This window comes from Oryza sativa, chromosome 1, assembly GCF_034140825.1.
Source record: "Oryza sativa Japonica Group chromosome 1, ASM3414082v1".
Taxonomy (NCBI): Eukaryota; Viridiplantae; Streptophyta; class Magnoliopsida; order Poales; family Poaceae; genus Oryza; species Oryza sativa.
The window spans coordinates 11,048,463-11,066,079 of NC_089035.1; the positions used below are offsets into that span (position 1 = coordinate 11,048,463).

At 37.3% G+C, this 17,617-nt stretch overlaps 1 protein-coding gene across 1 annotated transcript; it reads right to left on the minus strand.

Moving 5' to 3' along the window:
- Positions 1–3,213: 3,213 nt before the first annotated feature.
- LOC4325779 (uncharacterized) lies at positions 3,214–16,654 on the minus strand. Its single transcript, XM_015765175.3, has 27 exons — positions 16,479–16,654; positions 16,307–16,372; positions 15,216–15,302; positions 14,984–15,040; positions 14,831–14,895; positions 14,570–14,736; positions 13,182–13,243; positions 13,012–13,095; positions 12,717–12,873; positions 11,774–11,889; positions 11,218–11,346; positions 9,232–9,303; positions 9,038–9,133; positions 8,879–8,956; positions 8,394–8,522; positions 8,086–8,262; positions 7,791–7,991; positions 7,591–7,704; positions 7,258–7,505; positions 7,098–7,140; positions 6,777–7,025; positions 5,768–5,995; positions 5,137–5,228; positions 4,607–4,835; positions 4,147–4,503; positions 3,781–3,854; positions 3,214–3,686 (listed from the first exon to the last, which is right to left on the minus strand). Exons 1-27 carry the CDS (start codon positions 16,575–16,577, stop codon positions 3,581–3,583), a joined length of 3,582 nt encoding a protein of 1,193 aa, XP_015620661.1. The 5' UTR covers positions 16,578–16,654; the 3' UTR covers positions 3,214–3,580.
- Positions 16,655–17,617: the final 963 nt, after the last annotated feature.

The window sequence follows — 17,617 nt, forward strand, 5'->3', positions numbered from 1 at the left end:
GGATATTTGATTTCTCGCTTATACTCGCTTCCATCGATCGCCTATTGCGGCGCCTGCCTGCCTTGCTTGCGGAATTGGCCGGTTTCAATTTTGCTTGATCGTTTGCAGATTTATGCTGCTTGTGTTGTTAATTAGTGTTCGTACGTTCGTTCATTTCATCAATTTTATTTTAATTTGCTTCTTGTTTTCTCTCGTGTTGCTGTTGGTTCGGTTGTTTTAATGTGTTTTGCTCGATGATCTTGTTTGCTCGTGTTGCTATTAGTCAATATACTATTACATGACTATATATGGAATATATAATCCATCATCGATCGACCGATTGCTAGCTTGCCACTTGCACAACTATTTAGTTGGTTGGTGTTTTATTTTGTGAATTAGCGTATTATATTCGTTCTTTCCATCGATAATGATCTGATCACTTGGATAGGTTCGTTTAATGTTTCGCTCACTCTAATTTGATTTGCTTGCATTGCGCATTGTTGATCGAATCTGCGAGTGATGGAATCCACCTGGCCGTGTGCACGCTCTCAAATCGCAGTGTTTTTGTTAAATACAATTTAGTTAATTAGTAATTACTGTTATATGCTCGCTGCTATAGGCTATAGCTGACATCCTTAGTTAATTGTAGTTTAATTTAATTTGGGTGCTGGATATATATGTGTGCATCTAATCGCATGTAGAAATTTGATCAATCGCACTGCTGTTTGATTGCTCCTGTTCATTCATGTGCTATATATATGCATGCTCCATTGAGCAATTGGCGATCAATTTGTTCCTGTTTGGCTAGTTGCATCCGATCCTTGGTTCCTTACGGTGCTTGATCGGCGATCAATTTGTTCCCTGCTGTCTAATCCTTACAGTGCTTGCATTCTTATATTAAACAAATTAATTTGATTATTTTTGGATCATGTTTCATGCTTATGTTAGTATGCATTAGACTACAGACACAACTATAATTAAATTAAGATTGTGTTTGTTAGAGCAAGTTGGGAATTTCCCCCGCTGGCATGGAAAATAAGATAAATCATTAGCATATGATTAATTAAGCATTTGTTAGAAAAAAAACTTTAAAATAGATTAATATAATTTTAAAGTAACTTTTCTACAGAAAATTTTTGTACAAAATGTATCATTTAACAATCTGTAAAGCGTGTGAAAAACGAGAAAGTAGAAGATGAAAAAAGTGACTTCTGAACATAGCATGGTTGCATAGAAGTTATATACCGGAGTACTCTCTCTTGTATAAATATATAATGAGATATATTTAAGTGTTACAAATTTATGTTACATTGAGATTTGTACCATGATATCTCTATATAATCTCGGTTTATACCCTGGGTATCATGGCATCTTCATGAAATTTGATTTTATATTTATGATTACTGAATGATACTACACTGATACTTGATGATATTATGGATATCATGTAGAGGTGTCATGGAGCATCATGAATGAATTGTATCACCCAATGTCAAGCATTATCATCAAGGTATCATAGAGATTCATGAAAAATCTCGCGGGCTCATATGAAAAGGTAGAAACTCACAACCAAAAATAGAAAATCAATAAGAAAAACAACTCTATTCTACCATGCGGATTATGCTATCTACATACAAATTATGATGTTGTTACACAATGAATTTCAATGATACCAATCTGATACTTGAAGATTTCATGGTATATATCTTTGTGATAATCATTGATACGTATTACTCCATCCGTTCCAAAATATAAATATTTTTTAGTATAGTGTCAAGTCAAATATTTTTTACTTAGACTATTAATTGCAAAAGAAAAAGATCAATCATGTAAAATAATATTACTATATTTATCATTAAGCAAACTATCATAATATGCAAACTCTTTTTATTTAAAACATCTTATTTTTATTTTTATAGATATTGTTGGTCGTAACATCTCGAATATTGTATCGAAGTCAAGAAATCCTTATATTTTTTTGATGGGGGAGTATTATATAAGGGTATAGTTGAGTACCATGAATAAACCACAATTATCATCGTATATCAAGCAATATCATCAAGATTATATAAATTGGCGGAAAATCTCGGTGAGTGTCGAATGAAATTTAAGAGAGAAACACACACACACAAATCTCAGCGTGTGGTACACGCATGCACTTAGATTTACACGCATGCACTTAGATTGACCGCCACCTCATCACTCCACGTTTCAAAATTTCATTATTCGTGTAAAACAATTATTGCATAAGAAACCACTGGAATTGCAAAGATACAACTTCAACACTATACTTCTTGATATTATTTTCTTATATGTATTTAGACTAGTATACTTTTCCCGTTCTCAAATACTACTTGTCGGTGACTGGCAATATTTTTTTAAAATACATAAACTATGATTTATTTATTTTTCTGAACTAGGGCCCGAAACCCCCTTTCCATTAATGGAACGGTAGAAAATAAAGGTCTTAATACAAAATAGATAAACTATGATGAACCAAAATGCAATCTTTATGTTCAGGATGCAAAGCACTTTGATAGTACATTTTTTACAAAAGACAAACAAAGTATTTATATTTGTTTTTATAGAAAGACAAGGGTTTTAATTAATACAGACATTGTCCTGTGACAATTACTTCTCCTTCCTCAAATATAAGAATAGCTAACATTCGAAATTTCTCAACAAATACAAATACAAATATAAGGATTCTTAAAATACCACTTGGGGTGTGTTTAGTTCTTTGGGTGTAAAGTTTTTAAAGTATACGGACATATATTTGAAGTATTAATCATGGACTAATAACAACACAAATTACAGATTCTGCCTGTAAACTACGAGACGAATTTATTAAGTCTAATTAATCCGTCATTAGCAAATATTTATTGTAGTATCACATAATCAAATTATGGCATAATTAGACTTAAAAGATTCGTCTTACAATTTACATGCAAACTGTGCAATTGTGTTTTTTTCTCACATTTAATGCACCATGCATGTGTCCACATATTTGACGTGACGTTTTTGACCCTTTTTTTTTTGGATTCATTGGTCTTATTTACCAACCCTCGTTCAGTTTTCTTCCTCATCTTATCACCAACTTTCATTATGTGGTGTAGTATTTTTGCCTTCATCCTTATACTCTCAAAATTATAGGAATACTAATATTTGTGAACGAAGGTAGTATTTGGGAACAAGACTACAAGATTTTAACATGACAGTTTAAAACATGAAAAATTAATGCCAAAGTACAAGGCAGTAACTATGCCCGAAGCAAATGCCAACGTGTTTATCTACAACATAGTAGCATAAACGAGACCAGACACTAAAACTAAACAAATATACTGAGCTGAGGAAAGATAGACCAGGCTCTCAAAACTTCATCTGGCACCTGAAAACTGTACACAGTACTATCGTACAACATTTCGAATGACTACATGCCCAACATTGGCATCAAAATTTGTAGTCGTTAATAAATATCGACTGCCAATTTTTATCTGCAAAATTACCCCTTAAATGCAAAGAAACGGCTATTTTCTACTCCTGACGTGATCAACTGTAAGTACCCGTTTTTTCAACACCTAATCTGAAGCTAATTTATGCCTCACGCCCTCTTTCTCATGATTGTCTTTCTTGGCTCCTTTTTTATCGGCGCAGCCGCAGAACCTAGGGTAGTCATTCCCACAGCACTTTGGTACAAGTCTTTTAGCCTAAAAGCATCAATGTCATATCAGTTAAAACAACTCCTATGATCATAATGGCTTCAAGTTAGAACAATGAAATTTACAGTGATAGAGCAGGAACCTTGGCATGCTGATGACCAATGCAATCACGGAAACTCCGACAATAAGAGGAAATACAGGGGCTGGAGTTAATTCCTGCACGAAAAAGAAAATTTTATCATATCCTGAACAGCCACAGTGCAATTAGCTTAGGAAAAACATAATATCTGGTACAGGACGTGTACAAAGATTTATTTGTGCTGATTAAATAACCTTAATATCAGTACATATTGGTGCTGATTAAATGAGAACCTTAATATCAGTATAGCTATCTCTAGAAATAACAGCAACTTATGGATTTAATCATTAGATTTCAAGGTTAGAAAACATAAGCAAATCAGTGTAAACAAAATTATATCACAGTGTTCAAGCTTGTGTAAGAAATTACCTGTTTGTGATGTCGCTCTTCGGTTTTATATTTAAGAGGACCAACATGAATCTGAGGTTGCTTGTCCAAGTCAACTTCAACTATCTCTGACTCAAATCTATGGGTATGTGATGGAAGACCAGAACGAAGCTGAACAAGATGCTTTCCTTTTGGCAAATTCTGTACTTCGAAGTAGTACGAGAGAGGAACAGGGAGTACAGATTCTATTCTAGAAGGGTCTGCAGCTGATCTAATTTCAACAGACAGTTGTGGTTGCAACATGTCAAGATCATCTCCTTCCACATGGCCACTCAAAATTGTTGATTCCGGTCTTTCAAAAACAACAAAATCAATACCAGAGATGTCATCCTGACCAACCTGTTTATGCAAATTGTTGATGAGCATACATGATTTTGGAATACAGGTAGTCATTCAAAAACGTTTTTACTGACACAGATAATTGTAAAAAGGCACCACTTACATCAATTGACACATATTCAGGTGAAGCACGCTCAACTGCTGCAAACCTGTGATCATCTTTTGCAACCACTCTTACAGAATAAATTGAGCCAGGGACGAGTCCTCTAAGGCGAAACCTACCAAAAGAATCAGTAGTAGCTTCCTCATAATAACCTCTTGATTCAGATCTTGCTTCAACAAATACTCCCTCTTTTGGTTGGCCAGTCAGCAGGGTTACAGAACCCATGGCACTACATTGAAATATTGGTCGATTTAGTGCAACAGTTTGGTTGCAGAAAAGTTAGTAAAGACGTATTGACAAAAAAGTGCTGTCAGCAGACAAAGCATGGACTAGATTATAATTGATCAATTCAAAACACCGCACATATCAAGCGTTAGATAGCTCAAACATAAATTTCACCCAAAAAATTAATGGTGATGTAACTTAAATATAGAGGAAAGGCATGAACTTCTTTGCATACAAGGCAAGACGTGGGGAGCAATTAGAGCACCCAAAAAAAAATCATCTGCACAGAATGGGAAAAAGAATACCTGTAGGCAACACGAGTTGCACGGAATTCAACCTCTCTAGACTCACCAGAATTGAGATCAATAGCAACTGCTGATGGAGTGAATTTATATTCCTACAAACGGAACACCAAACCATTAAGGCTCTCCAGAAAAGAATCTTAAGTTTTATTTTATCGTGCAACTCATATTTATGTTCAAACACTATGTGGCTCAAAAAGTTCTCATAATTAGTTCCAAGTATGAGCGTATGACATCGGTAAGTCTTCCTGGTAAGACAGGCCATGCTCAATGCATAACAGGGATTGACAAATCAGTTTATGTATATGAATTGGATATTGTCCCCCACATAAACTATTCTGACAGACGAAGGTTGTAAAAGCTGAAAGAACAAGCTAATAAATACATGTTGCAGTTTGCTTATGAGTCATGTCATTCAAAAGTAAATTCCAGCCCACATTTTGGAAAAAGAAAATAGAAGCCTCAATAAGAGTGAATGAAATTTGCATCAAATGAATATTCTGAAAAAATGGACATTTGATATGCTAACAGATTCACTAACATGTAATATCTGATGTCCGTATGTTGGGATTGTTTAGAAGACATCAAGAGACACGGCACAATATACAACGCAGAGAGAGAGAGAGAGAGAGACCTTGAGAAGAGGTCGGAGATAGAAACTTCCTGGAAATAAGTTACCAAAGCTGAAAGTTCCACCAGAACCACTAATAGAATTATTTCTGTAGCCTTCTTCACCACTCAAAGACAGCAATACAGAAGGTAAAAGCTCGGCATCTTGTTCACCATAAATCCGTACCAATATCTGACCAAGCTTCTGACAAGAAAAGGTGTACGGGCCAGTTTGCTTTAGATGATAGCCAGCCTGCAGGAAAGTTGAGAATGATATGAGTATATCGAAGAAAAATATGTTTGGTGACTGCTTCCCATATTCCAGTTATGAACAAACATGTACCTCCTATATAATATTGTCACAGGGCAGAGACAAATGAACACTATTTCAGTATTTCACATTTGTCAGAAGTTTCTCAATTCTCAGATAATCAAATGAAAATAATATAACCGAGCACAATTGTCTATTGGAAACTGAACTAAGATAAGGGCAGTTGGCAGATAACCCTTTCTTGAAAAGCAGTTTAACCAGAATATGCAATTGCTAATTATTGGAAAGGTGATAAAAACAAACAGACACACATATATACCACTTGTTTATTTGTGTCTTGTTTGAAGAATGGGTATGCAAAAATCAGTCAAAACCACAAACAAAAAACAGAAGGTGGAAACTGGAAACTGATTATATCAAAAGAAAGACGGAACTGAGAAAATGACATTATGTCAGTAACTCAGGATGTGGTCAGGGTGACAAATTCGTGCATATAAAAATGGAATAGCAGCAAAAAACCAAGGCCTCCTTTTTTTCCAAATTCCTAGTTTCTATACCACCATAGCCCACCACCACCACCACCATGAGTTTCAAGCTGCAAGATAGACACAGTTTTTGTTCTTTACAGCAAGCGGTGCTCACGCAACGATTTAGCACCATACCTAACAGCAGTATATGGCCAGCAACTCCAGACTCTTATCATCTTGTGCTTGTATAATAAAGGGATTGATTAATGTAGATGTGCTTGAAAAATAATACAGACCTTTGAAGCTTCCACCGTATATCCAATATCATCATACAGGGGACCTGCAAAGAATGATCCCTCAGAATTTGTCTTTGTCTCCATTGCTATGTCCCTTTCCTTCAGAGATGCATACTTGCTCTTCCCTGCTGCTAGGATCTTGATGTCAACATCAGAAATTGCAGGCGACACTGATCCTTCAAGGTATAGACCTGTTTTAGCGGTTATTGAAGGAACAGTGTATTGGCATCCATTCACAGCCACCGAAAACTGCAGGTCATATCAAAAATGTATTAGAACCTGGGTATCACTTGAAGTGTTTATCAATTAAGAGTCGCTCACCTGCTGACTTGATGGATAAAAGAGGATATTTTTCCTTCCAGTGCTGTGAAGACATGGAATAAATTATTAAAGGCTAATAGATAAAAAGCTACAAGTGTTTGCTGAGCAAAGAAATCACAATCTGGAAGGGAACCAAAAGTACTATGCACAAACAATATACCTATCATCACGGGGAACAAAAATGAAGTCCTCCCCAAATTCAGCCCAAATGGAGTACTCAAAGGCACTAATGTCATTTTGGTAACTCTTTCCAAGAACAGGTGTAGCAGAGATTTTTTCGATGAAACTCCCATCACTCTTGAAGACATCAACACCAATATTTTTGGATAAATCAATTTCTTGAAGGGAGCCCATCTCCACATGGAGTTCACCTCTTACAAGATATTTCTTTGCACTGATATGAACAGGCTAAAAGAGAGAACATTTTAGCATTAGTGTGTGAAACTCAACGCAGCATTGAAAAACGTAAGCACAAGGTATGCAAGCAGCTCACCATTGGATTCTTTGTATCAAATACCACTGGCGAGCTCCCAAAGGAAATGCAGGAATTAATTAAATGAAGCTCATGTTGCCCAGGAGTTTCTATGCAGATCCTTTGTGATCCTTTCTGCACAATATTAAAAGTAAATTATGTTAATTAAAAAGTAATACTACTTCAAACACGTTGTGGATTCATCAGTCCCGAGGATGAACCTTTATCAGCAAATCAAGTTTAGAAGAATCTGGATGTTGAATGTATGCTTTGGTCTCATGAGTTGAGACTAGCTCTACCCAATAGCCCTTCTGTACAAACACAATGTCCGTCACATCATCAGAACCAACATTTATATCCATTGCATTTTGGTCCCAGCACCAATCATCCTGTGCAGCGGCCTCAGATGATGAATGCTTCACCTGGAATAAAACCAAATTAAGAATAGTTAAGAGATGGGAGAATGAAACAGTACAGCAAACAATTCAATTTCAGAGACCGTTAAACAAGATTTACCTCTAGACGATACTTCCCAGGAAATATTTTTTTGAATGCAAAATTAACATTATCTTGCTCCAAAGTAACTGTCTTCTTTTCCTGCTCGATTCCCCCAGCTAATCTAACAAGTGACAGCAGAATATTTTGGTTGCATTGCTCTTTGCACAGGACCTTACCATGAAGGTTGACTTGTGACTGTTCACAAAGAGAATACTCAGATACTATATCAATCTATAACCTCAATCATGCACGATGCTAGTTATATAATCTTTCTAAAACAAATAAAAAACAGAGCATACATAGGTAAAAGTAGCATTCTTGGTTACCTGAGAGAACTCTATATCAAGCAATGGACTGTTGACATTGACATCAATAAATCCTGGTGAAAACATAAGACTGGAAGAACCTTCGGTATCTACAGGTAGGGCAGATAAGCGGTATTCACCGGCAAGAACCTGCAAGCGCAAGCATATCAGCAACCTTCCTAACAAGAGGGCTACACACACAAGCAATCGCTCTTCCTAACTGGTAGAAAAAATGTTAAGTGCTACTTTGGCTTTTTTTTCATACATATACTCCCTCCATCCCAAAATATAGCTACTTTTAGCTATGAATCTGGACGAGCTATATTTTGGGACAGAAGGAGTAAATTATAGACCATATCAGAAAATTCTGAAGCATATGCATGCTTTGATTTGCAATAAATCATACAGGAATGCAATATCCATAAAGTAGTCAAATATAAATGAATCGATAGTTGTTAGCTGGAAGTATAAGATAATTTCCACGGTAAATAAAAGTAGAAACATACCTCAAAGCAAAATCTTCCATTTTCGCTCACCAGTTTCCTCTGTGGCTTTACATTTTCAGGCCCATGTGTTAAAGTCACCTACCATCCCCATCAAAATTGTAAGGTAAAGTTTTTATGGTGGTTTATCATTTGAAACATGATACCAGGTTAGTATATTACCATTGATTTGGAATTTGGGGTTACTGTTCGAACAATACCGCATACATCATACCGAACTGATGTGATATCATCAATACTAGCCATGTTTGGCAAAATCTAATGGAAAAAACAGAGTTTAGTAAAAAAAAGAGAAACCAGAGCCATTTAACTGGCATTTAGCAATTTAGGATGTCCCCTCAAGAAAACACCATTACCATGAAATTCTCCAAACGGTTGAATTTGTAATGATCCTTCTCAGCCACAATAGTATACTTCTTGGAGGTAACCTATGAAAGGCAACAAAATGACTATGTGGTCGAATGGAAATAATAAATTAGATTAAAATATCATTAGACTGTGCACAAGCTATAGACTTGTTTCTATTATTATTATCATTAGACTGTATACAAGCTATAGACTTGTTTCAAGAACTTGAGCAATGAAGTGCTTACAAAAATGAAATTATGAAACTGCCGATATTCCAAATAATCTAAATGTTTTAGTTCCAAGTCATTTTATGACCTGAACTGAACAGGGAAACGGTGCAGTTTAAAGCTTCCGTTTTATGTGCATAACATATTCCACTAGTATACACTGCAGCGTGCAAATTAGTCTTATGCATCATTCTGCATAATTTTAAACTATAATAATCTTATGCATTCACAAACCAAGAAGAACTTTATATTACAATTTTATGAGCGACAATGGTAAAAGGTTGGATATTCAGCAAAATACTGCACCTTTGGGTGATTATATCAGCAAGCACTAACAAAATGTTATGACATGTCTAGAGAAGCAGAATAAATTTACAGGAAGTCAAGATATGTAGAGTGAATGCTGAGGGGGTGATTTGACAGTAATGGACCATGAATTACCCATGTGGAAACCCATGAGAACCTAGTTGAGGAAATTTCGAAAATACCATCATAGAGATAAGTGAGTTGCAAAATACCATCATATTTGAGAATGACACTCATGGCCTGGACCCACATGTCACTGCCACATGCGATGGCATTTTCCAACACCATGATTTTTGGTGGTACCAAGTAAATTGGCCCATAAATACAAAAGTAAACTTTATTTGTCTCACTACATAAGTTTAGCACTGTCCATTGATTATATTCTATGAAGTACAGGGAAGTTGATCAGATTCAATACTCGCTTTAGATTATGTGAACAAAGTTCCCTAAAATATCCTTGCAAAAGAAAAAGATCCCTTAGGGATTAATTCTGCTAGATCAGATCTCTGTTGAGTAGCCCAAATAGGAAACAGAAAGGAAGAATTAAACAGTGTTGGAAAGGGCAATTGCTTTCCACTGTTTCCATAAATGCAGAGTTTATGTCAACTTTGGTGCTTTGAATTGGTGATACGCTTGCTCATTTTGTTCCAATATTTTTGTATGGGTGTAGAATTCATGCCTTCCATCAAGAGATTCAATTCTTTTACTGTGGACTTATATATATCACTAGTACAAAAAAAAAAAACAGGCCAACAGTTTAAGATATGCATGAGTTCAATTTTCAAAAACTTTGACCACAAATATATAAGGAAGTGAATATCATAACGGCAAGAAAATACTTACTGTGAATAATGCATTCAACAGATCACTTTTTGTAATCTTTTACTTATATATAATTATCAAAATTGGCACCCAATGGCACAGGCGCGCAGCTTCAAAACACTACCATTTCATGTTCCACAAGGCTACATTTTAATTGTAGGGTGTTCACATCATGATGATATGCAAAACTTTTGAAATGTGATAACTTTACCCAAGCTGATTATGGCTAATAACTACAAGCATGCAGTTAAGAGTGCAAAATCCAGGATTCTACACAAGATATTATAATCCTCTAACTGCAGTTCCTAAACAAAAATTGGATCGGCTAGCGATGGAAAGCATATTAACCTTCGTCTCCAAATTGGTCAACGAATTCATACTTCCCAATTTTCGATTCTTTTAGTATATTTGTTAAGAAAAATTTAAAATTTTAATAGTGCTCTAAATAAATGTTGCATTCTGCATGCTTATACCACACCGAACTTGGGTAAATAAGAAACAAATTACCCAACAAGTATTTACTTTAAGAAAAAACAAAACTGTTCTGCACATTGATATAGAATTATTCACAGCATTATGATGAAAATAGGTTGTACGAACAACATATGTGATGGCGAACAATTTGATAGGTGATAGTACCTGATCAAGTCTGTAATACCCAAGATTGTCTGTTACAGCTCTCAACTGACCATCCACGATAACATTAGCACCTTCCACACCAGCACCATACCCATCAACAACACGCCCTCCAACAGAAAACCCAGTAACCTAGTAAGACATGAATGAGGAATCACTAGTCAGCTAGTGGAGAGAAGGTCCACTGTAAGGAGTGAAAAAGACAAAATTGAATGTGTGACACTGATGAACAGATAAAAAAAAAGGAACATATCAAAACTAAGATGCTTAAGCAGCTGAAAGTTTGGAAATGTCAAGTCTACATCGAGCTGTCATGTAATCCACCATCTGCACCCAGTAAACCTTGAAATATATTTTTTTTCATTAAATGGGCCATACATCTCCATTTCACATATCCGTTATTCAGCAGTTATGCACTAAAGCAGGTAGTTGACTTCAAATTATGTTTTTATCGGTGACACCACATGATAGATAGCCCTCTCTTTATTGTTGCCAACTACAGATTTGATCATAACTTCATAGTCCAAAGCATGGGACATAAAGCAACTTAAAGCATTACCTGGAACTTTTGGGGGATAGTCATATGACTGTGCTCAACAGAAACAAGCAGTGAAGGGGGAGAGACATCAAAAACAGTATTTTCCCCTTTGTAGTACGGCAACAGCTCATAGCTACCTGCAAATTTTGTAGTAAACAATGAACAGTTGCATTTAAAAATCACCTCACACTCACAAGCATGCAGTACATACAAAATCATCACTTAGCAAACAAATTCCTGTACTAATCAAACATCGAACACGTTTAGTGACATACATTTTACACTCATGGCAATGGAAGAGCAAATATTAAGAACTTTTACAATTTTTTACTAATCCGATGATACCTGTTGCATTCAACATTTTGAAATAAAAACACAAAGGGGGGGGGCAGATTCATCATATATGCCATTGAAAATTTACCTATTTCCTTATTTGTCACCCATTGTCCCACTGACATGAGAGCCTAGAGAGACATTAGTGGCAAATAAGGGGTCGCACGAGTTTTCAGTGGCAAATGAGGAATAAAAATTGTATACAGACACAATGGTGTGCAGTTCTCATATAGTAAGTGGCTAATAAAGATTTTACCATTAGCATTGCATGAGGACAAGTTGTGCATGATCATGATCAAAATAGCGTCAATGTGCCAAAAATCACGGGGTTGGAAAATATCATCGTATGTGTCATTGACAGGTGGATCCAAGCACCACATGTCATTCTAACGTACGATGGTATTTTGCAACTCATGTATCTTTATGATGGTATTTTCCAAATTCTCTTCTTCTTCAGGGATGATTATTGCTACTTAAATGAGAAGCTGAGTGTAAAACTATTGCTTCCCCAAAAAGGGCATCGTAAGATGTGTCAAAAGGATGAATCAAAAACATATTAAATGAAGAGATTCTATGAACCAGTTATGATGCACTATGAATTTTAGGCAGGTTGAATACATAACCAACTTACCACAAGGTAACGAACTAAACGTGAACTTTCCATCAGCACCAGATACTGCATGGCAAAGAGCACCTTCTCTGGGTGCATCACTAATACTTTGTGGACAAGGCACCTCTGTTACGTCATTTGAATATAAATAAAGGTGAACTCCCAAGATTGGATTTCCCTAGCATGGAACATGCATGGAATAAGTCAATTTGCAAATTCCATGAACAAAGAGATAAAATAATTCAAAATGATTCTATTCAATATTATGCATTAGTTATGATGGGCTGATGGCACAATCACTTAGTTCCTTCAATACCTGTGCAACTACAGAGCCATAAATATTATATCCAGATAGAAAGAAGACATCATCTGCAACAGCATTTCCAAATCGCAAGTCCACCTACATGTAAAAACATGTACAGTTGTAACACAATACAAATGTTGTGACAAAATCTAACAGCATATAAGCAAATATGAAATACTAACCTCTGATGAACCCCTTGTCTCAATTTCATAGTTAGGATGAGAAGCACGCAATTTATAGCGCCCTGGACAAGAGTGAGGGTAAACATAAAAAAGGTGTTAAGTATGAAAAATCTAACAACAGGACAAATCAAAAAGGTCTGAACAAGATACATGGGGATATCTTGTGTATGTGGAGGTGTACACAGAACCCAATCAATATATTTTGTCAAACAGAAAGTAAATTAGGCTGAGCTGGTGTCCCATGCTGCTAATAAGGCCAATACAGAGAGCTGAGTTGGAAAGGTGGTAATTGGATAAAGGTAACATATCCTACCACATGGTCCACATGCTTACATAAGGTTGAAAACCTAAGGGCATGTACAAAGGTATTAAATGAACCAGCCCATAGCACATCCACATCCCTTCTTTATATAAAGCTAATGCCCACTAAACACCTAAAGCTCAATATGCAAGCATAGTATTTATTAGCACTCCTAATTCCTAAAACCTGCATGCAAGCATGCCACATCAACACATTAAGCACACAAAGCTCAACATGCAAGTATATAGTGATTATATCTACAATTTATTTCATTCTAAAATTAAACATACACATGCTAAATCATCATTCTCAAATTATTTTCATAATATTTCAATCCAAATCATTTCATCATTTCTCCAATAACTAACATATATCCCGCACCAAAGCACGGGGCATCATCTAATAACTACTTAACTGAGATGGAGTTGAAACTTGAAAGAAGGGGGAAAGAAAGTAGCTGTCTGTTCATGAAGAGACGGTTCAGACAGTTTTCCATGAAATCTGTGTAGCTCGTATAATTGTGTTGGCTCGTAAAAGAGATCACTATTGTATTTGTTGTTTTTAGATTATTTGGAGTTTATTGGGCTTATCACTTGACTCAATTATTCTGCATGCCGTAATAGGCTAATCGCATAAACTTTACAAGAAAATATAATTGGTAGAAGAGTGTAAATCAGTAAATTACTTGTTCTAACATTTACAATGGAGTTTGAACAAAATGGAAAGATCACATCAATGGTACCAGAAACGAAATCCACGTCATTAAATACATTATAGGGTACTTCCACTAGTCATGGATACATATTATTTTGCAGTCAAAACATTGTTTTTAAATATTTAGATTTGATACATGAAAATCATATGTATTTGTCTTAAAAGTTACTCGATTATTCCCGTAGTATATTATGACTTTATAATGTTATATACATATATCATGATAGAGAATACTAGCAGTTAAAGTTGTGTTTTAGGGATGATGTCAAGATGGGGACATAGGAATTAAGCAGCATTCCTCACTAACTATGTATGCACGTATATGATAAAGTTTTCAATACATGAAGGATATTAAATAAAAAGCAAGTCAAACCTGGAATTATATTTGCAAATGAATATTCTCCTGTAGATGATGTTAAAGCAGAAGCAACTAACTCATCAGAGTTTGTCGATAGCTCAACTTTGACACCAGAAGGTCCTCCATGTTTAGAGCAGCTCTTCCCACCAACAGCTCCCACTACTTTACCAGATATCATAAACCTGCATGGTGTATTCACAGATGAAAACTTAAATGTGATAATTGTTCACAGGAAAACAATAAAGAAAACAAAACCAAATGGTCAAAGAAACAGACCCAGTGAACTGAAAATTTATATCTGCATTGCCATTACATCCATTTTGATCGATGACAACAGGAACCTAAAATGTAAAGCGAACATTTAATAGGACAATAATGGTGATGAAAGCAAAGGAATATATGGCATATTTAGTTCAGACACAAACTTACAGTTTCAGGCTTCCAAGACCACCCCTTGGGCCCCTTAACTCTGACCATGAATGAACCCTGTGGCGTGAAAACAACAAAAAGAACAGAATATTATCTTCCATATGATAATGCTGAGAATCTTGTCAGAGTAATAAGGTCATCTAGTTATGTTTTCTTTCTTAATTTTACGGAAGTTTCCAGAGCATTTATCAAGGCCAAAACCCAAAATAAATGCTAAGCACAAGATCAATACCTTGTCATAGACTGGGATAAAATAGTATCCATTAGGGGCACACTGAGTGCTTTCCTTAACCAAACCATCAATAGTACACAGCTCAACCTGATTCAGAGAGTTAAGAGGGTCAGTCTGAGCACGGCAGAAACCATATACAAAGCATAAAGAATAGTGTGGTCATGAATTAGCACTGCATCAAGACTCGATCAATATTTCTGATGTAAAGGTGACACAAATACAATAGAGGAGATGTGAGTTTCTCTGTGATGCAGGGCTATATATCTAGAGAAGCAACGGAAATTACACTTAGCCAGGTTGACATACCAAGTACAGATCAAGTAGGCCTGCATAAATAAAATTCTATGTATGACACGATGAAGAAAGCTCAATAGAACACACATTGGGAAGCAAATATATTATTACCATCACTCTTAGCACTAAAAATACCAATAATGCCTACAGGCTACAGCAACTGTTATCAGCATTTCAGAGAAGTCCAAACTTTATTGCCCACATAAAAACCTTCAAACGCTTTAAACTAATAAATCAGTCATATTTAATTTGTCCAAGGCATAATCAGATCAGATCACTCCATGTCGCACCCATCACGAGCAAAACATTGAGATGCATCATCAAAGGCAAAGCTATCAGAAAAAAGGAATTGAGATGCATACACGGTCTAGGGTCTCAGCACGAAAACATTTTCTCTTATATGAGCGTAATGCTCCAAGATACCGATTTTCCAAACGAAAAGAGAGTAAGCCTTCCACAAGTTCAACATCACGAATCATATTACTAGAATCCCATTGATAGCAGATATCAGCAAGTGCTAAAACTGCACGAAACAGCGAGCAATTCCGAAATGCAAGACAGTTCGCTTAACTAACAGCAGCTATCCGAACCAGTGGCATCGGCCGCACAGGAATAGTCAGTTCTCCACGAATTCTCAGTTGAGAGCAAACCACCCCCAAAGCAAACAAACAATCACAACTACTGAGCCATCCACGAACAGCTCGGCAAAGGCTCGATCAACAACACAGCTACCCACTCACGGATGCGGAACAAAATCAACCGATCGCCACACCACACACACGCGAGGGCAGGCATACCGTGATGTCGGAGTAGTCGAGCTTGGAGTCCGACGCCTTCCTCGACTTGGCTAGCCCCGAGCTCGCCTGCACACGCGCCAAACCCAAAGCTGCATCAGATTTAGACCGAAACAAATCCAATCCAAGAAAAAACCGAACTGACTAAACTGAGTGACGCGAGGGGCACACGGACCTCGACGAAGCCGCCGCAGCCGTGGATCTCGTCGGAGGCATACGCGGCGGCGGAGAAGGCGGCGAGGCAGAGGAGGGCGAGAAGGAGGCGGGGATCCATAGATCGGATCTAGTGGGCGGCGAGCATGCTAGAGGGGAGAGACGACGAGTTCGAGGCTGCGATGAAGTAATAGCACTGGGATCTGATGACTTGATTCTGCTTGCGATGAACCAGTTGGGGGACAAGAATTTCCGTGGGCTTTATGGGCTTCGGAAAGCTAGCACGGGGGGCCCGTGTTGCGATGGGCGTCTGAGTGGGCCAGGCTGATCTACTCTAGGCTGAGTTGGGCTGGAATTTAACAACTTCCGTTAGGCCTGCTTTTTTTGGGCTGCGGTTGGGACATGCTTTTCTTAGGCTGCGCTTGTAATCCCTCCTTCTCCATGGGACAAAGGGTAAATTTGATAATTTGATACTTTTTTCGTTGCCCAATTATTTTAATTGACACTTATGAGAATGACATATAGGACCACCTGATTAAGTGAAAGTGGGTCAGGATATCAAATAATCGAAACCTATTTTAAGAAGTATTAAATTATCAAATCTCTCGGGACAAAGGCAGGAAGCCCTCCCTCAATGGTCGAGAAGACGATAGCAGATGCCACCTCCTCACAGTATTCTTCCTTGTAGCTATATGCCTGAGAAGGCGCCGGGATAGTACGAAAGATGGGAGCGGGATGACGCGCCAGTGGTCGCCTCCGTCGCTCCTAATGCTCGGTCACCTCGAAGCCATACCACATCACCATGTCGATGCTTGGCATGGCACTACTCATGATGCTCCGCCTAGGAGCTCACACACACGCTGCTCGTGTCCATCTACATTATCATCGAGAAATGTTTTACCACGCATGACACCGTGCTTGCCAGTCGCTCATTGTTGTTGTTGGTTGGGAAGCACATCTGGTATGAGCGCACCACGCTAGTGTGGCTTTAGTACAGCGACCGGGAAGCACACCCAGGTAGTGCTGGGCCCCACTCATTGGCCTACCCCCTGTGGAGGCGAGGGTAGGTAAGGTTGTCCACTCGGTTAGTAATACGGACCGGGGCTAGGGAATGCGGGGACAGAGTCGGGGGTGTTTCTATCCAACCCAACCCTGCACCAT

Excerpts from the sequence above, each read along its gene's own strand:
- LOC4325779 (XM_015765175.3), bottom strand. The coding sequence starts at position 16,577 with ATGGATCCCCGCCTCCTTCTCGCCCTCCTCTGCCTCGCCGCCTTCTCC. Across the intron at positions 8,523-8,878 it reads ATGGAAGATTTTGCTTTGAG|GTTCTTGCCGGTGAATACCG; the intron begins GTATGTTTCTAC and ends TTGCGCTTGCAG. Across the intron at positions 4,836-5,136 it reads GCAACTCGTGTTGCCTACAG|TGCCATGGGTTCTGTAACCC; the intron begins GTATTCTTTTTC and ends ATTTCAATGTAG.